The 20,854-nt window shown below is 40.9% G+C and overlaps 1 protein-coding gene across 4 annotated transcripts in view; it reads right to left on the minus strand.

Annotated features, from left to right (window-relative positions):
* Positions 1-3,102: 3,102 nt before the first annotated feature.
* The window catches only part of TBC1D30 (TBC1 domain family member 30), a 56,235-nt gene continuing 38,483 nt past the window's right edge, over positions 3,103-20,854 (minus strand). For 2 of the 4 annotated variants that reach the window (XM_082310866.1, XM_082310869.1), the window contains 8 exons: positions 19,860-20,028; positions 18,225-18,393; positions 15,158-15,263; positions 9,447-9,559; positions 9,134-9,273; positions 7,262-7,468; positions 6,997-7,053; positions 3,103-5,655 (listed from right to left, as the gene is read on the minus strand). In XM_082310866.1, coding sequence (XP_082166992.1) covers positions 4,874-5,655; positions 6,997-7,053; positions 7,262-7,468; positions 9,134-9,273; positions 9,447-9,559; positions 15,158-15,263; positions 18,225-18,393; positions 19,860-20,028 — 1,743 coding nt within the window. In that variant the 3' untranslated portion in view covers positions 3,103-4,873. The remainder of the gene's footprint in view (positions 5,656-6,996; positions 7,054-7,261; positions 7,469-9,133; positions 9,274-9,446; positions 9,560-15,157; positions 15,264-18,224; positions 18,394-19,859; positions 20,029-20,854) is intronic. The other 2 variants (XM_082310867.1, XM_082310868.1) reach the window with 2 other exon arrangements.

Genomic DNA, 20,854 nt, shown 5'->3' on the forward strand with positions numbered 1-20,854 from the left:
AAGCAAAGCCAAACATAGAGAGGAACAGTTGCAAAAACGATTGAATGCTGCAATGCAGAAAGCATCCCTGTCTCTCCTGCTTCAGTATTCAAAAAATGAGATGCTGCTCAAACAATTTCCCCATGTCAGCAACAACTATAAAATATCAGAAAGCCAACAAGTGACAACGAAAAACTGTACACACCCTTGAGAGAAGGAGAGAGTGAGCAACCCATCATGTAGCAGCCCTTTCTACCAGACCAGCAGGGCTGCTGCTGGCAAACCAGACGCGGAGGATTACACCCACGCGCTACTGTGGGTTGGGCGGTGCAGCATGTACGTCCACCAGATCCCCTGCAAACTGGCGCAAGCCGTGCTCTGAGCACACACGGGCTTGCAAAGAGCACATGCAGGCTCTCACATTGCGGAGCTGCAGACAGCACGCTGAGCTTCACCCGGGGTTGCATGGCCACATCCATCCAGCAATGGCCTGGCACACTGGCCAGTTAGCAACACTTACTAGCTTAGTTTTGGGGCAGTGTCATCATAGCTACACCCTCCCCGCGGAGCTGGCTCAGAACACAGGGCAAGAGAAGTCAGGTGTGCCAGCAATGGCAGCACATGTTTTATGCTGGCTGGGATTCGAGCATTCGCTCCCTTTTTGACATCTCACTGTGCGAACCGGGCCACAGTGAACCTCATTGGAGTGCTCTCCACTGGCATCTCCCTCCTGCTGGGGCCGGCTGGGAGCAACCACTGGGCTACCAAGTGGGTGGACAAGAACATCACGGGATGTGGCTCCTCGCTGGCATCAGGCAAGTCCATGATCACTTTGAACACATGAAGGATGGGCAGGGAGCAGCACGTCATGGATACAATCCTTTGATTTGTTGTTTATAAACAAACAACCTAAACAGAAGCGCAGGCACCGAGGCATTTGCTTTCCCTCAAAACTTCTTGCACCTTTTGCCTGGATGGGTTGCTCCTTCCCTCCTCCCAACCTCTCCATCCACATGCATCGCCTCCCACGCCACCACCACGCCTGCCTGCTTATTTGTGGTAAGCCAGTGTGGTTTGATATGGTTTTATCAGAAAAAGACTTGGAAACATTTGTGGTTGTTTTTAAACCTGTGGTGAGCCAGTAAGTGCTGCATGCTGCTTGTAGGATGAAGCGAAGCTGAAATGGCACCCTGCAGGCCAGGGGAGACTGGCCCTGAGCATTGGCTAGCCTGATGCGGTCTTACACTGCAACCCCTTCTGTGTCCTAAATCATGTTAAATATCTCGTGTCAGTCAAAGTCAGCTTGTGCGAGCCCTGAAGGCTCGCTCTTCAGGCTCTTCAGTGGGGAAGGATGTGCAGAAGACACCCTTCACACGTGCGCCTTCCCGCAGCGCGCTGGATCCACCCTTCCCACGCATGACCCTCCCAGAGGAGCACACCTTCCCAAGGATGCCGTCACCGACGCATCCACAGCAGTTTACAGCTGAGAAACCAGTCACCCGACCCGTCCCTGCTGGCTATGACACACGGGCTGAAGGTGCTCGTCTGGGATGACTGCACATCTCAAATCACTCGCAGGGCTGCATGACGACCCCCTGCCTTGAACGAATCTTCCGCCAAGAAAAAGCGAGTAAAACAAAGCATTGAGAAGGACAGGGATCAATTAGGATGAATTTTTGTTTCTTCATGCTTCAGCGGAGCTGGTGTCAGATGGTGACGCTGGCTCCCTGCCGCGCAGCCAGGCGTGGCTGCCGCCTGTGGATGGCAGCAGGTAACTCACTGCAAGAAGGTCAAGGAAAATTACAGAATGGTGAAACCACCCGCCTTGTTTCTGTATGAACAATTTCACAGGGGTTAAAATACGTGTTGTGGAGGTTTGAAACAGATTTAAAATCTCTCTTGAATTTTGAACATGAACTTTTACCTGAATTGGAATTATCAGTGTAAAGGGCTGCATTTTATTTTTGCTTGAAATAAATAACATTTTGTTGCCTTTCTAGCAACCACTTATGTTCTTCTGAAATGGATTCTGGTAGGATTTTTCTTAAGTATGCAAAATGACATTTTCCCTAGCTGCAGCTGTGAATGAAATCAACTGTTTGCTGCCTGGACTTCTGAAAAACTGATTTCTACCATCTACCATTTTTACCCCCAAAGTCGAGGCAACTTTGAATAATCTTGGAATAGCTTTGGACCTGTTTCCACTTGCAGGACAGTAAGCATCCTCAGAACGGAATCAAATGGCCATCCCGTGAGAGCTTCCATTTGATGATGGTGAAACACATTCTCAGAAATAAAAGTCAATTTGATCCTAATAAAATACTTCCTCAAAAAAAGACTCGAGGAGTTTAAAAAAAACCTTGGCAAACAGAAAGGTCATTTAGTTGCATGGAAGAGAGCATTAGCACAAGGAGGCCTCAAGGAGAGCACGATGCAGAGGTTTATGGAGCAGAGACTCCCACTATCATACTTCCCAACGTGCTCTTCCAAGCACAGCTGCATCACCAGACCTCGTTTGCTGAAGGGATTCTCTAGGGAAAAATAATTGGAAACTTCTCTGGAGCTCCCTGGTTCCCTGGACCTTGTCTTAATGTTCCACCTCAGTACCAAGTGATGAAGTTGCTTTTGCTGTATGCTCAACAGGCAGATTTCAGGTAGAGAGTGAACATCCTTTGAGGTACTGAACAGCTGAAATGACATGCAATTTTCTCATCTAGCAGTACTTAAAGAAAATTTCCTGCAGCAAACATCATCAAACTAAGGCACCGAGTTGCGGCAGTTCCTTCGCCTCAATCCTAATGCCACAAGACCCTCAGAGCACGCTCATCAATTATTGATTAGGTATGAATCGCTGGAATTAGTATTCTATTGGCATGTCTTTCCCCAGACCAATATCCATGCAAAGCTTGCTAATTTTCCATTGCTTAATCACATCTTAACGTGTTGAAAATTCATGCACGTACTTGCGACATTTTAGCAGTTTTTGCAGAACGACAGTCCTTTTATTTTTACTGGTTCAGTATACAGCCGCGCGATACACTGAAGCTAAGAAAAACTGGGCAGAATGATTCACGGTAAAGTTTTGAGAAGTCCATTTCTTCTAAATCAAGGCAGAAACAATTCTCATACAGTCCATAATCAGTGACTAAATTCTACATTATTTTAAGTTTACTTAGCGCTATAAATAATCATTAGTGACAATACTACTATAACCTGAAAATAAGGCAGGGGCAAGATCTGATCTACATGTGTTTTATATTTATAGTGTTCATACTTGTCTGTTATTTTATATGCATACACTTGTATAAAACAACAACAAAATAAAACTGTCCCCACAACAGTAAACAGGGTATATTGTACAGCTTATAAGTTACGGTATACAGTAAAATTGGTATCACATCCTATAGGTTATGGGATACATTAATAAATAGACAACAATATATTAATTTGCAAATTTAACAAAGAATTTTAAAAGAGGAAGAAAGATATTACATACAATGGGACTGATTCATCATTAGTGCTTTTATTCCAGTTTAAAGTAATGGCACTTTCGTGTCATGGCAAACTTGGAAGCAATAAGGTAATGAATGCCAGTCAATACATACAATTCGGCAGAGCTGTAACATTTTAAGAGCAACCTGAATTTTTTGGAGTGCTTGATTTTGCAACCCTGAAGTTGAATTGTTCACATTTAGTTTCTCTGCCTGCCTGTTCAATGTACGGGAGGAGCGGGGGGGGAAGTACCTGTCTTACGGTATTCATCCGCTTTGCTTTTTGATTTGGAAGTAAATACTCAAGCTTATCGCTTTGCCATTGCTCTTTCACACCAAACCAGAACCAAGCCACGGAAGCCCATGGCAGTCCCATGGGTCCATCCCACTTACGCAGTGGCTGATGTGTTGGCTTTTAATGATAAGTGGCACCCTAAGTATCTAATCGCTCTATTTATAGAATTTAAAACCCTAAACTACTTCGGAACATTCATACTTTTTACCTACTGCTAAGCTGGCAAACATGATTTAATTACAAGTCTCTAATCTAGATAATAGCTTTTAAATCCACCGAAGCCAAGATGTGCCGTAACATTCATACAACTACACATATAGTTGTACCTAATTTTGCAGTGCTGCAACTCTCCAGCAGCAAGTAACAGAAATGTATGTATGTACATATGTTACAGGAAAGGAGCAAACCAGTGCTGTGGATGGACTTATGTCTGCTATTCTCATGCTCACTGATTACATTCATATTAAAAACAGTATCAGCAGAGGACTGCTGTGGGCAAAGAAGCACAAAATGCTGCTCAAGAATGCACTGAAGGCAGACGGCCCAGTGAGCAAGTGGTAATGTCAGACACAAAGCGATACTTTTGATTGCTAGGGCTGCTTGTGCTTCTGTTAGTCATGGCTTCTCCAGCTACGCGCAGAGCATGATGGTGAGGCCTAACGGGGAAGCTGCGTAACAGCCATAAAAACTGTTATACCTGTCTGCTGCACCAGACAATTTGTCCTTTGAGCTTTGAAAGAGACAGGAGGCAGCCATGGGGGGGCTGAGGGGTTAAAGGCAGCCGGTGATTTTATGTCTGAGTTAGTTTTAACAAAACTGTATGCTTCACGCTGCAAATCAATGCTTATTTTACCACCGAACCATCAGAACCGACAATAGGGTGCCAGAGTGCATCTTCACTAATCTATCCCATAACAACATCAGAGCACAATTTTCAAAGACACATATTTATACATCTGGTAACCACTTTTGTCCCCATTACTTAATTAAAGATTAGAAATGCTTTGGGACACACATACATACACCCACATTAAAAAAAAAACAAAACAAAAAACAATACAAATTTTTTGTTGCTGTCAGAAATAGAAAGTGCCAGGTAGTAAGTACGTCATCGTTTCCTGGTCCCACTGTTGCCACTGGCAGACTTACTGAAACTTCTGCTCATTTGTGGGAAGTGTACAGTTGGCGTTCGTTCCGTGGGGCCATACAGCCCTAAATTCCTGGCTGTAGCTGACTTTCGAAGAGGCTTGACACTGGGAAAAGGATTGAAGACTTGCGGCTTTGGGTTCCCAGGCTGGGGAGATTTAGCCAGGTTTCCACTGTCGCTGGATGTACTGGAGGACTCTGATAAGCGTGGCTGGCCAGACTGATGGGACGTTGATTCAGCATCGGTTTTGTTATCTGAGGTGAGTTCCAGTGCTTCCAGTTTTAGCTGAACCACTGACATGTTTGTAGTGCTGTCTGTAGAGACTGGCTCAGACGACTGCTGGTCAGCTTTTCGAGTAGTCCTGTCATCCAAACCACCTCCTTCTCTTTCTCCAAAGTCAGAACGGTTGGAAGTCTCCTCCTTTGCACCAGGACTATTTGTTTTACAGCTCTCGCTCTGCTCATCTATAAGTCCTATGGTATCCCCGTAGCCCAGCTGGCCTTTGGCCCTAGCAATATTCTTTCGATGAACTCGTATGTGAGTGCGCCACGGAGAGTTCAGTTTTGTTTTAAGATCTTCTTGAGGAATGGGAGACATCTTCCCTGGAGCATGACTTGGGATGTGAATAACAGCATTTTTGAGAGACCTGTTATTCAATTTCATCTTCTTTCCTAAAAGGAGGTGGTTTATCACTGGGGAATGGTTTACCTGAGAAGGGAGGAGGCTGGTAACTGGCCCTTTGTCTGAAAGAAAGTGTGCAAAAGAAACACAGTATTGTTAAAGAACAAAACAAATTAATGTTCTAAGGATCCACCACCAAATTTGATGCCTTTCTTGAGGTATAGCAAAGGTTTGTATGACTGACTGCTATTTAAAAAACAAACAAACAAAAAACCCAAACCAAACAAAAAAACCAACCTGAATTTCTCTTACATCTTGGAGTCGAACACAAAGCTATAATAAAGATTTCCTGTCCTCCCTCCCTGCTTCTTACCTATGGGTGAGTCCTGAGCCAGGAATACCATGAAAATAAATCGTAACAAAAATAGCTTCTCGATTTTTGGAATTGCACTGTAACTGATAGTTCAACATTAGTATTGGCTTCTGATCTTTTCCCTCTCCTTCATTTCTCTTCCAACCGTAAGAGGCAATTCAGTCCCTATACAAGGTCAGTCAAATAAGCCTCTTCATGAGGCTTGTGTGACTGGAGAATGAACCAATGTATTTTTAATGGATAAACTGCACCAACTCTTTTCTATTAGGTCCTCTTATTAAACCAGAGCAGTAGACTCAGAATTAGGTAATTAGATGATAGTGTGATTAAACCACAAACCCAGCCCCGCAACATGATTAGTAAGATTAGAAAGGTTTGTGTTTGGGGGGGTGGGGGTTGGCAATTCTTGGGAATCAACATTTTACTGTTTGCACTGTTTCTGCTGGCTACAGCTTTTGTTCAAAGCAAATACTTTACCGATATTGAAAAAAAAAATTCTTTACAAATTATGTTAATGAAAAATTGTAGCTTTATGTATTCAAATGCTCCTGCTGGGACAAGTTTAGACAATCTAGAAGAGGAATAAAAATTCTCCACAGTGACCCATCTGCATGGTTCAACGCTGACTTAGAAAGATGACACCTAAGTGGGGAGGAATGAGTGAGGTGGGTTGTGTTCAGCTTGCACACCCACTAAAACCTTCAGCTGTGCTGCTCATGCTAACCCCCAAGTTGCCGAGATTGCCAGTTGGGGAAATAGACTCCGTAACATAGATTGCTAAATAATGGACTGATGTCCAGTTCAATCCTCACAGCAGTATCATTATGGCTAGGTAAACCGTCAGCCACAATGGAACATCTAAGCCAGTTCTTCAGCTGCGTAATTTGCCATGCCTGGATGAACTCAGAGGAGTTAGGATAATATGGACCAGCTAGCAATCTACCTGCCACTTGGTCTGAAGTGTACTCATCTCCTCGTTTCACTTTTTCCAGTGCATCAGTACGTTAACTCCAAGAATGCCAAAGATTTAAAGTTTTTAATCAGAGAGATCAACACAATGCACCCAGATAGCAAAGACACTTTTAAATACCATTGTTCAGCTGGTCCCTGGGACCTAAAAAAACCCCAGGGTCATCATCTTCAGATCCTGATAAAAGAAGAAAAAACATCACCACCTCATTTACAATCTGTCTGTACGAAGTGGTACCCACTTTGCTACTACTGTGTTATATATTCCATCAGTCTCTCTTGTTTTGTCTGTTTGGTTAAATGTAAAGGAATGCTATTTGCCTTGTCTCCTATGATGAAGTTAGCTTGTAATAAATCAGTAAGCAAAGCATGTTTTGATATGTTACCTGCTCTGATATACACATGGTGAACCTGTTGTTGCTGCTTCTTCTTTATCCTGGAATATTGCTTTTTCAGTGCATTAATATCAGTGGTCATACGCTCCATCATCATGCTGTTAAAAGCAGCATGGTACTCGCTTCGGCAAGAGTCTATTGCTCCTGGACTTAATTCTGCAATGTTACTGGAACCCAGACTTTGTTCTTCATTCTGATCTGCACAGAGTGGGAATAAAGTGGAGATTGTGGAGTAAATTGGCACACTCAAGAGTTCCGCAGATTATCCACAGGGAAGTCGACATCTGATTCCTATCGTCTGATTTAACCGTAGTCTTTAATTAAAAATTTATTATAATATGCATATTTAACAAAGCTGCATTATTTATAATAAGAAGTATTACATTTCTAGAACTACTGCTTAAGAATAGCAAGGGTTTGAGGGGAGTTTAAGGAGTACAAAAGGCAATTAACATAGCAATGCAAAGTTATAAGCACAGGTCTTCAATTACCCAAAAGTACATTGAGCCATCACTGAAGTAAGTCAGAAACTGATTATTAAAGACACTCAGTTGGTCAAAGAGGAGGCTAACAATGCAAGTTATAAAATACATTACAGTCAAGCGGGCATGAGATTAAACAACCGACCTAGCGATACCCCCAAGAAGCATCAAGAAACAGTTACAGCACCACAGGGATAAAGCTGTTAGTAGCAACAAAAGGGAGAGGCGCAGAGCAGCTGAGGATCAGGCAACTTGAGAGTGTCTCTGATCAACAGCTGCGGAGCAACAGCAGCAGTGCAATTTATTTTCACAGCTGTTTCTGATGCACCACCAAACTGGCACTCCAGGGTCAAGGGGATAATTCTTTTTCAAGGGATGTTTGTTTGGTTTTGGCTTAGTTTGCAACAGCAGTTTGATGTTCTGGCTAAGTGCTAGCTTGAAGCAGCAGGTAGAGACTTACAGTCCCTCAGGAAGGGAAAAACAAAACACCACAGCAATCAAAGAGGAAAATTGCAGTTTATAGGTCTCAGCAAAACCAAGCCACAAGAATGATGATGTGTAATCAGGTAACAGTGACTGCTACATCAGTCTGCGTTTTCTGGGGGGGAAGGTGGGGGTGGATTGGGGACGAATAACTACAGCCTCTCCCAGGATATCATAAAATCACTCTTGATCCAGTACCATTTTGTAAAGGCTGCTGCAAGTCAACAAATGATCTGCTTTTCTTGTATGGATCAGAATTTTGTTCCGCTTGTAGAGCTTGCACAGGTGAACATACAATTCTATGAGAAATTTTATTTCAACGTGGAGGGATTTGAAAAATAGTGACATTTTGTCAGAACACCCTAAACCATACCCGATTTTATAAAAATGTAAATATACCCAAAACATACAACACTCTGAAGGTTTGGCCAAAAGGGCGGTGAAAGGACCTGCAGAATTCACTCACTGCTGACAGGTTCCAATATTAGCTATGCATATACTAATAAATGTCAAGATTATTTATTACACGTACGCTCTTTAGAAAACGCTGACTACCTAACAGCTTTCTTGGAAATAAGCATGGATTTAGGATGGACTTTTTTCCACACATGTGCTTCGTTTTCTGTGGGTGGGCAACACTATGGGGTTGGTTTTTTAACCATTACTGTAGTCAAATCCTTAACCCACGCTGTCATTTATTGTATACATACAGCCTTCAAACTTGACTTTGAAGACATCTTCATGGACCACAGAGTAAGTCATTTGGTACCTGCTGTAATCTCTACATGAATATACAATACAATTTTCATAGCAGCTTTCACAAAGGAAGCTACAGACGATTTTTGCAAGGTCATGCAGATTTAACTACGTTTTCCAAAATGAACAAAAGCACTTTTACCTTTCATCTGTTTTTGGTATTTTTGGAGCTCTGGTGCCAAAAACCCACTTAATGGTCCAAGACAGCCAATTGCATTGGCAATTGAGTCTTCATCATCTAGGTCATTCTCCTCATCACTGTCTCTGGTTCTGCCCAGCCTTCTGTCACATGAGAGCATAAGAGAAATAAGAAAGAGACATTCTTAAATATGATCATTACCAAACATCTTTATCTTCTTCAGGAGCATACAAGGGAGGATACCACCTGCCTTTTCACTATCTGTGTAGGGCAAACAATAACCCTATATGCCATAAGCAGTGCATTTCAAACTTACCCTGAAAGTGAAGTTGATTTTACTGCTGCAGGGAAAGGAGTAATGTTGTACGTGTATTTCTCCCTTAATTCTGCCAGTTGTGGGAAGGGAAACTGAGCCATGGTATAAACAGTCTAGGGGAAAAAAAAAAAAATGCAGCTTTTAAAATTGTCACTTTAACTAACAGTCCCACAAAAGATTTCTCCATGAACAGACTTTCACAGTCTTGCAGGATTAAAGGCTGCGCATTCTCATGTGCTGTAAGAAAATGAAAATGGTCTAGCTTTATGATTCAGTCAGTATTTCCTGTAAGAAAAATAAAGACTGACTGACTAGAAAAATACATGGTTCAGAGGGAAAAAAAATAAAACCGGAACAGATAACATGAGATGTAGGATCCTTTTCAACTCCTGTACTTCTTTAATAATGATTGTCAATCTTCTCCTTACCAGCACACCAGAAATCGTCCTCCTCCTCCAATTATGATTTCACTTACACGAATGCACCATTGACGTTTTAGGGATCTTGCAGAAGACCTATGTTTCTGCTCAAGTATTCAACAAGGTTTTGACACCAGCATAGACAGGAAGGAGCAGATCCTCACTCAATGTGAACTGTTAACAGATCCATTACTTCACCTGAGCAGCCCCAAGAGCTTGTGTGAAGGAAATCACATCAACACAAAAGTTATGGCCAAAGAGGAAGGACCCAACATTATCCAGCTAAGTTTTCTCCTCTCAGTTTCTGGTTTTGGTTGTTGTTTTGTGGGTTCCTTTTTTTTTTTTGGAGGGGTGGTGGTTGTTTTTTAAAAGAAATTTGTTCTATGGTGAACAAAGAAATCTCTCTGCAACTCTCTGAACTGAACATGTAGTCCCTAGAACTTAAAACAAGGCCATTAAAAAAAACCCAATACATTTTATTTACTTCAATACTCAGTTAAAGAAGATAAACAGCTGCACATGCATTTGCTTTCAGCATTAAGCTGAATTTGCTTTAAGTCATTTTGTAATAACAGAATGTATGTCACCAGCCAACCTGGTACAAAGATACATCATATTCATTGCAACATCACTGCTGATTTGTTCCTACCTATTTTAGTTGCCTTTTTTTCCCCTGATTTTGTACACTTGCAACTATTCAGGACTTTCAAATAACTGCCACACAATTCATTGGGAGTCTCAATGTCAGAAGTAAAAAGAAAAAAAATGGCCAAAAATATCATTTCTCATAGTTTCTCTGAAAAATCATAGCTTTTCCCCATCTTGAATATTAAATGTCTTCTGAAAGACAGTAACGTAAAAATTTCTCATTAGCTATGACAGAAATTTTTTTCCTGGGCTATTAAACCAGTGACATTTTCCTCTGAAGGCAAAATGGCCTCAATTAAGATGAAAGGCAATTTTGAACAATTTCTACATAATCCATTCCTGAACCATGCCTTATCTGTGCTAAATACACTAAGGAAAATTGCAAACATGAATTCAGTACTAGACCTTTCCTGACAGAAGAAGAAGAAAAAAAATGTGTCACCAATGGCAATGATGTAAGCAAGCAGGAGCAGGAAGGATGCTCCTGGCTGGATCAGGCACAGGGCAATAGTGCAGCTCAACAGGCTTCTGGGTGAAAACGTTTTTACAGTTCAAGCTGTGCACAGACTCGAAGGCAAGCAGAATGCCTAAAAAAACCCAGAGCACGAACTGAAGCTTTGCCACTCCATGAAACTACAATGCTACTGTGAAAGACAAATATTCTCCAGGGCCTGAACAGCAATATCCCGGCAGTCTACCAGACGAAGGAATTTTATGATCTGGAGAAAGACCCACCTCCGGCCCAACATGTCTGCCTGTTTGTTTGATCTCCACCACACTTTCCTGTTTTTTTTTTTTTCCCGTATGTCTCAACTCTCTCCCTTCATAGGGAAGGAGGTGTGTCTGGAATTTATTTCTACTCTTTATGTCAACAGCCTTCTCAGGTAACTTGTTCCATATGCTAGTTACCCTTTAAGTGAAACAGTCGACTCCCAGTCCTCCATTTACTCCTTGCACCTACTGTTTTAGATTATGCTTTTAGCTTTTGCCAGTCTCCAATTTGTGTCTCTTCCAGATCCTGTGCAATTTCTTCCGTTTAGCATACACGTTTTTAACTTAATTACTTGTTATCAGATTATAACTGAGGCCTCGCTTGCCACCTGGCTAAGAGATCTACAAACAAATTTTATGCTAATACAAGTTCCACTGGAAATTAAAAAAATATTGTCAGTCAACACCTGTGATCTCCTCACAGCAATGCTTCAAAGCATCCTGTTCCTAGTTTGTACACCATTTGGTTAATTCTGGTGAAACTGTGCCAGAGGGGAACAGGCTACACATATGAAGCATGATGCAGCCAAACTTATTATCTTATTTATGGCCATAAGGGACAGATTCTGGGAACAAGAAAAAAGACAAGGAAAAAACCTCCCTTCTCACCTTAAATCAGTAGCACTTGTCAATCCTTTGCCTTACCCTAAAAATGCAAAGCCATCTACACCCTCAGCAGAATACCATACAGAAGGTTTTGGGCTGTGGCTTCCAAAAGAGGGTAAGCAGTTTTGCCTTTGCAGACAGCTCAAAAATACTCAAGAGCCACTCCACAATGGTTTAAGGCTTCCTCTCTCTTTTCACTTTCACTAAGAAAGCAAAACAAAAAGCAAACCCAAAAACAAACTCAAAAGAAAACAGACAAAGTGCTACTGAAGTAGAAAGTTAACAGTGAATACCATCACATCAGGGTAACTCTCTACAGGAGAGAGTCTAAAATGCTGGGGTACTACAGAGGGATCAATCCCTGTTCCCCTCCACCACAGTAAACACACAGCCATGCCTCTCCTTTTCTTGCTTGCTTCTCACCTCTTCTACGCTGGAATGTTTCTAGGCGTACAAACTGAATTAGTTTAGCTGCTTATAAAAATGCTCGCTTTCTGAGAAGGCATGAAAGCGTGTACTCAATCTAGCACACGCTATTTAGAATATCTGCAGACACCTAGCGTACAGCCTTCTGTCTCCATGTTAGAACCAAAGTTTATGAATAGGCCAATAAAATGACATTACTGAATACCATATCTGTTTAACTTCTAGTCCTAAATACATACCCAATCTAGCATCTGATGTGTACAGCACTTACCCTTTATTTACCTAAACTGTTCAATCTGAAAAAAGGAGGAAGCCGTAGGCTTGCTTGGTCCTCCAATTCCTTCATGCTCTCCTCAGCCCAACATCGTAAGAGCTCTTGCCGTGCAAAGGCCAAATCTGCCAAAGCTTTAAGCCCTCAATCCTAGGTGTATGTACCATCTGCATGGGAGGGAGGCAGGCATTTTTAATGATAAACTTGCACCAACTACACATGCTGGTGGAGAGAATGAGGACAAGAGTCCTCTGATCTACTTTAGACATCTGGTCCGTCAACACTTGCCCCTGAAGCTGTACCTCCCTCCCCGAATTCCCAAAGGAAACAGGCCTTTTAGAGCACAATTTGTTTTCTAGTGGCAGAGAAGTGCCTGTTACTCTTCACTGGCTTAAGTGAGCCTCGACAGGTAGTTCAGATGCAAATGTAAGTGTCATGCAAGTCTAAAAAGCGAGATAATTACCACCAGCAACCTTTACTAAAATGTGTAGGGAAGGCAGAGTAGGATATTAATGCTTTCCCGCAGTAGGATACTAACCCTTGAGCCACCTTGTAAGAAGTATTAGATGTAAAGTCACCATGCTGATTTTGATTGGGGGGGGGGGGGGGAGAAGAACATTTTGAAAACGAAGCAGTCTAAACATTCATCTCTGGCTGATTCCTCTGAAAAAGCCTAGAAGCCTAAAGCAATTTAAAAAATAGTGTCTTCAAGCAGCCTCCATCCTTTTGTTAACACAATCGTTCATATTTCTTTATTTTCTTCTCCAACACGGAGAAAATTGTGCAAACGCAGCAGCGAGGCACGTGGTGGCATTTGTACCCCCTAATGGTAAACACCTGTAGTGCCTAATTCTCCCCACTTACAGTAAGGAGAGCCTAGAGTGAACCACCTCAGGTGGAGACAGCTACACTGCCAGCGCCTGCCTTTGACTTGAAGAATGCTATCTGAACTACAGGGCGGTTTCTTCAACTGAGATCACCCACATAAAACAGACACACTGCTTCTCTATGCAGAAAACTCAAACCTGTCTCATTCTGGCTATCAATGGCAATGCTATCCTACCTTAATGCTCCTGTAAGTATCACAAAATACACACATACACTATGAATACAGATATACTTTGCACCAAGTGCTTGTTTTTTGCTGAAACACAGAAAGCCTGCTAATTTAGCATACTTATAATTGCAACAGTTAAAAACCCAAAAAGATCCTTCCATCCCTCCAACCAGTAAGTTACCTATGCCTTATCTTCTACTACCCACAACGGTGAAGAAGGAAATCCACACCGAGGCACTAAAGCCCACTTCAGCTTTCTCAACATTATTCTTTGTCACAAATGCCACATCCTGATTTTGTACTGCACTTGAGACCAGGAACTGAAACACAATGAATATGAGAAGGCATCAGCTTGGGCCACCCTCCTCATGCATCCTCATATCTGAACTGCCTTGTGAGAAACCTTAACACTTATTTTAAAAGCATGTGAGTACCTCTGACCAGCTGCATTTCCATTTTTGAAGCAGAACAAAGTCACAGTGCTCACTTCTCTCATTCCTAGAGCTCCCTCATTAAACAAAACAGCAGCAATAACAAAAGCCAAAAATCCAAAAATGATCTTTTACTTCAGAGCAGTACTTCACCAGACAATGGAGGTGTATTATCCCAGACAGTCAATAAGTTTTGCTTCCAATAATGGGTAACAGAAGTCACCTGTTAACTACTGTAATAAACTCATCCAACTTCATATACTGAGACTGACTTTGTTTTCCTTCCCCTAAGTCAGGTACAAAATTTCAGATGAATCATGTGCGCTGTATTTGCACCTATTTAATCACCATACTCCAACTCATCAAAAGCGAAGTTCCAGAACTGTAGTATGAAGTCTTCATAAAACATCTAAGTAGACAACACCTCGAGGATATCAGAAAAAAAAAGTGTAAGTGCAAATCAATACAATTACATCTGTAATACTAAAAGTCCTTGCCTTTCCCAGAACAATGTGGATCTTTGTTCTCATACAATGATGTAACTTCAAGAATTCAGGGACTGCAATTATCTACAAATGTCTTTGTTTATAGTTCACTGGCGACTGTTCATGGCTTTTTTTTTTTTTTTTTTAAATCATAAGGGATATTTTTTTCCCTTCTAGCTTGATAAACTCTTCTCTCCCACAGTGTCTGCAGAATGAAAAGTACACAATGTAATAAATAACTGGCCAAAACATAAAACACCCTAAAAATTATGACTACTAAAAGATTCTACATCTTACTTGTGATATAATGTTCAATTAGATTTACACAACAAACTTTCAGCTGTCAACATACAACCAATTTTTATCAAATGGAGCCTAGTGGTTCTCTATATTTAACGTGTAAGATAAGATTTGAGCTTTAACTGCAGGTCATCTATTTGTTTCATTGACACGTTAGCTCAACTCAGTTATCTTAAACTTTTATTCTTGGGAGATTTTAGGTTTCTGCAGTATCTGAACAAAAATGTAATTTGTGAGAAATTAGCACGTAAAGGACACACAGAAAACACAAACAATAATTATATCACAATTACTCACCTGCATGAGTTCATTGCTGTCAATCAGACTGTCTTCCAGCATCTCCTGGGTCAGCTTGCCCATGGTACTGTAAAACTCGTCTGCAGTTTCACAACACTCTATTTGCCTACATCAAAATACATGCTGTTTTTTTATTTTACTTTTACATATGATTATACACCTCCAAACCAAAACTGAACTTTCTGTCATCATAAAATATGCGCTTCCATTAGTCACCTTAATTGTTACGTTTATTGCAATCCTCCCTACGCTTCCCAATAATAATACTGTGCACATCACATTGAAAATACTGGTGCAGTAAAAGCATGTACTGAGCACAGCTTACTGTCCTGACTGCTCATGAGAAAGGATTCATGCATGTCCAGACAGGCCTCTCTCACTTCTACAACATGAGAATCAATAAATCCTGCCTCCCACTAGCACAAGGGAGCTCTCCCATCAGCTCAAAAAGGGAGCATACAGATTTCTTGACTGCCTCATCACTCATTCTTCACTATGCACCAAACGGCTGAATTCACGGGTTGAACTGTCTTTTTGTCAGATGGGAACATATTCGATGGTCAAAAAACATTCTGGTGGAGTAAATTAAGTATAGGTGTATTTATATATGTCATTGTATTCAAAAGAGCTGAGCTCACACAATGCAGAACGAAGGAAAATTCACTCATATCCTGCGTACTTCTGAAAGCTACTTCGAAATTAGACATGCAGACTTTTTTTTGCTTGTTTAGTTTTCGTTTTTTGTTTTGGTGGGGTTTTTTTTGTTTGGTTTTGGGGGGGGGTTGGGGGCTGGGTTCTTCTGTTTTCGTTTTTTTTCCACGCTTTTCTTTAAATTTCTAAAAACACAGAATCACGCGCAGAGTGCCAGCTAGAGAAGAGAAATATGAGTAATATGCTTTTGTCAGTTGCTGTTCTACATACATTAGGGTCAGCTGCTAAACACCCTCTCCCCTCAAGTGAAAAATTTGTTTTACTTCTATCCCAAACAAGTGCATTGCTGGCTACATATTGTAGCCTCCCATGTAAAATACAGCTGCTGGAATGATCAAAAAAGTACACGGCCTTTTTTCTTAAGGATTAGAAGAGGAAGCTTCCCTTGATCTTCAGTGTCTATAGAGAGCAACCATTGAACTATGAAACTCCTACTGAAATCTTAACATAGTTTAGCTAAAAGAATGATTAAATAGTAAAAAAAAGTGTAGAAACAATGGTTATGTAGCCAATTATCACAAACTTACTGCTTACCTTCCCTGCTACCTTCAGTCTCTCATGACCTCCGCATACTGCTTCTCTACTGCACCTATTTTTAACCTCCCCGTTCCTTCAGTCTCCCTCAAAACAGAAGTATGATCGAACCACCCACATTTTACAAAAAGCACTTCTCACCCCATTTTCGTGTCTAGAAAGATAGTCTTGAGAAGTACAAAGATCATGAGACTATGATCACTGTTTCAGGCTCCAGTTCCTTAAATCCCCCTGTTCTATTTCTAGCGGAGAAGTGAGAGGAACAAAATCACAATCTTCTCCCAGCGAAGACATAGTGCCCAATCTTTTACTTCCTCATCTCATTTGATATCCTTAATCACAAGCTTACTGAATTTCAATTCTTGTTCAGTTTTAGTGACTCATTGTCTTCTGGATCTCTAGTTATCACACCAGTGTCCCCTTCTGTTAATTGCCCCCAAATCTGCCAGACCTTCTCCCATTCCCCACAAACAATAGTTACAAGGTGTGCAGTGTGATCAGCTTATTCTTTTGGATATATTCTTATAGATTTCTTCACCTTGTTCCTTCCAATTTTTATAAAACACGTTTCATTCTTCCTTTAAGTTTTACAGGAAAATCTTCAAAGCAGTAAGTTTCTTTTTTATCATGTTATGAGTTGGAACATTTTTAATTACAGCTTTTAAGTGCACAGAGACCCACTGCAATAGGACCTTTTATCTAAAGGTATGGTACAAAGTAATAAAGCACAATGGGACTACATATAGCTTAACCCTAATGCAAATGATTCATGCAAGTTTCATTCATGAACTGAACAAATAAAGCTCTGAGGAAATTATTATTCTAATAATTATTATTCAGATTAAAAACTAAATATACTAAACAAAGTCTCTTACAATGCTACAGTGCTAATTTATTCAGAAAGAAAAAAAGAAATTAAACCTCCAAGGACAGAGCTGAACATAAATCCCAGTGGTTCAGTCTCAGAGAAAAAAGGAAGGTGAGTGTTGATAGGCATCACAAGAAAAATTTGATGCAGCTGCTGACACCAGCTGAAAAAAGTTTCCAGCTGAACTAACATCTGCTCGACCTGTCAGAGCTCACACCTCCCACTGAAGTCAGTGACAAAACTCATTTCTCCGGGAGCACTGAACGCTCTTTGGAATGCAAATATTTGCTATGACAACAGAGGAGTTTAGAAGAACTAACCATCTCTTGTGTTTTGTCCTATGTGGTGAGTTTCCAAGGTCATAAAGGACTATAACAGAAACTTGGCTAGAATGTGCTGAAAAGCAAAGAATTTCAGGACAATTTGTTTGCAGGCCTTAACAGAAAAGAACTGTGTAACACTAAATCATTCTCTTAGTAACCATGAACTCTTTTCTTGGGTATAGCCAATGGGCTCAAATCCTTAAGTCTCCTCAAGTGAAAATAAGGGAATTAACATCCCCAGCTTCAGGTACCCAACTAAATTAGGTAGTCACCCTCAAGTCTCTCTGTATGTCTTTCCAGAGAGTATTTACCAGCTCCCTCCGAGGTCTATGTTCTGGAAAGTCCAAACAACCTTTTAGCATAGCATGAAGACATTATACACAGAAAACACAAACAACTGAAGACATTTCCTGCAGCAAGGGCCAATTAGTTATCATGCCCATTCTGACAAGACATCAGGAGCACGTGTTTTTGGGGAAGCCATAGAGGCACTTTGCGCAGCTTTTTCAAAGCCGAATCATTCTCCTGAAAGATTGCATCTTGTTTAGAATTGAGAACATGCTCTTCAGGATAATATAAGTTACACTTTGCTAATACCAAAAAGAAGAATCAGATAAAAATGACCACTTACTCTCCTAACTTTGCCCAGATAGCCAAAGCTACTCTCAGTATAATTTCAGAGCCTTCAAAGAATACCGAATCCCAGATCTTCAGAACTGTATGGTTGGGCAGGCAAGTGGCAAAGAGGGTCAGAAACCACTGCATTGTGAAGACATTTGTAAGCGGGGGTTCGTAGCCTCCTGAAACAAACAAACAAATTAAAAATGCTTAAAGTAATTGTAATTTACTATTATTTTACAAGGAGTATAAACTGCATACTGAAATCCACCAGACATTCTAGTATCTCTGTTATTGCTCAAAACTTAGCCTGCAGCTGTCCACAGATAGGCTGAGAAAAAGAGCGATGGAAAAAAATGACATACTTAGTCACCTTTCATTCTGCTGCACTGCAAAAAGCTCTAGGCAGCAGCATTGGTTTTGGACTGTAAACCTTGGAAAACATCACCACACTTTTTTTTTCCCCTCATATCAGAAAGATTGGTTTTCCTTCCCCAAAGCCATATGAGCTAAAAGCTTTTATAAAAAAAACCAAACCAAACCAAAACAAAAAAAAACCACCAAAACAAAACCCAAAAAACTGCTCCATTTCTTCAGAAAACTAATGGCATAAGAAATCTTTATCTATATGAAGGTGACCATCTCTGTAAAGTCTTATCTATTGTTTTAATACCCTGATGCACTGCCAGCTTAGCAGAAGCAACTGTAACACACTTAGTTTTCCTTTTGGCTTGTTAAATTTCAAACAAGATTTAGTATTTCAGCCTGAAGCTCTGAAGTTTTACTTTCTTGTTATGCTCAGAGAACACTTTGTGCATCCTAGAATCAACCGATGCACCGAAGGCCATGACTGTAGAGGCTGCTGCCTGTGAAAACATTTTCAAACAGCAAATAGTTCCTCGAGACCTCTTCTTTGTTTTTATGCAGTTTGGGCACAGACACAGTTTATTTACATGGAACATGGTAGCAGATCTTTTCTAAGATGGAACTCAGGGTGCACTTAGCTTCCAGACTGAAAAAAACCCCAATCGAGCAACAACAAAAAACCCACCCTCCGCAAAACACTCCCAAATAAGAGAGCTGTATGTTGTTTAAAAAAAGTCCGGAGGGAATGCTGTATCAGAAAAAAATCACAGTGCAAAGCCAGTTTTCAGGTAACAACCCAAGAAGTACTTTGAGTTTTGCACCTGTGTATTGCTAAGCATCCAGGAGAAGAAATACTAACCAGCCAGCGTTGGCTCTCACATTGTAACTCTTCCCAGAACAGCTATGTAAGCTAGCAACTACAAGGAGCAATGGTAGGACAGGTATCTTGAGCCAAGGCAAGAAACAACCTTTTCAAGGTAGTCCTTGTACTAAGCTGTGCGTTAGTGTTGTCACTCCATCCATTTTGTATCCTCGTCAACACGATTCTGTTTCCAGTTAGTGGTGGGACCAAATTATTTCCCCTTTATTTCTTCCTGAGAGCGCCACCTATTTATGTTAAGGTTATCAATAACGGAAACCGTCATGTTTCACCTTAACAATTTACAATATACGTTCCAAGCAATAAACTCATGTAAACACTTAAAAGACTGTCATTTTTAGACCAGTGCTCAGATGAAACAATAGGAAGAAGGAATTTAATAGAATTTTCTGTTGAACCTACCTCCACTTTCTCTGTTAGCAGCTCTTTGCAGGGTGTCTAAGTGCTGGGACAGTTCAGGAAGCTTCATTCGTAAAAGATCTCTGAAAACAGCCATATCCACAGAGAGAGCGCGGAGATTATTGACAAAATAGCTATCAGGAAGCACCTTATCAATTAGGTAAATCATGATCTGTGGGGAAAATGAAATATGATCATGTAGGACTTACAGAGCCAGTTATTGTCTAGGAATAACAGAAAAAAATATAGAATTTTAAAGTTCTCTGTTTGCTAAAGAATGGCTCGCAGCCAGTGGCAAAACGTCTCTGGTATCTCCATTTATATGGGGAGAAAACATCGTTTTAAGCATCCACAGGTCCTCTAGGTATCCACAAGCAATCAAGGTGCAAAGGCCTCTTGAAGCTGTCCAGAATTTATGAATCACTAACGACCAAAAATCAATGTCACAGTAAGCTATGCCCAAATTGGAAACATTACTTGAAGCAAAGGCAACTGTTGGCACCTCTGATGCTGTAGGTGTTTATGAGATTCTCCACACTGTTGGAAAGTTCCACTGTCCCTTCTCTGGTTGTTAAGTGCCACAACTAGAAGACTGATCTTCCAAATCATCTTTTTTCCCTCTCCCAAGTGCAAGATACTGTTCTTTAAAAAACATTCTCCACACATTTTTCTGTGATGTGTTACCGTGTGCTGCACTTCATCTTGTCACTTTAAAAGGTGCTAAATTAAGCAGCATGAGACATTTTAAACAGACATCTGTTTCAAGTGAGATAGCTCAACTACGTGGGTGGTAATGTATTAACTGGATACTGTCAAACTTTTGAGAATGAACAAATGCAACAAAGAAATACGCAGAAGTTGATGTATATCATCAGCCCAACAGAAGATGCTGACCTTCACTTCAGGATCTTGTACAATCTCTATGGCCACTCTGTGAACCGTATCCAGAGAGCCTGCATGTGGTCATCCCGTCTGCTTCACCTCTCCATTACTCCTTC

Source organism: Platalea leucorodia (assembly GCF_965183815.1).
Source record: "Platalea leucorodia genome assembly, chromosome: 4".
In the NCBI taxonomy this organism is placed as follows: Eukaryota; Metazoa; Chordata; class Aves; order Pelecaniformes; family Threskiornithidae; genus Platalea; species Platalea leucorodia.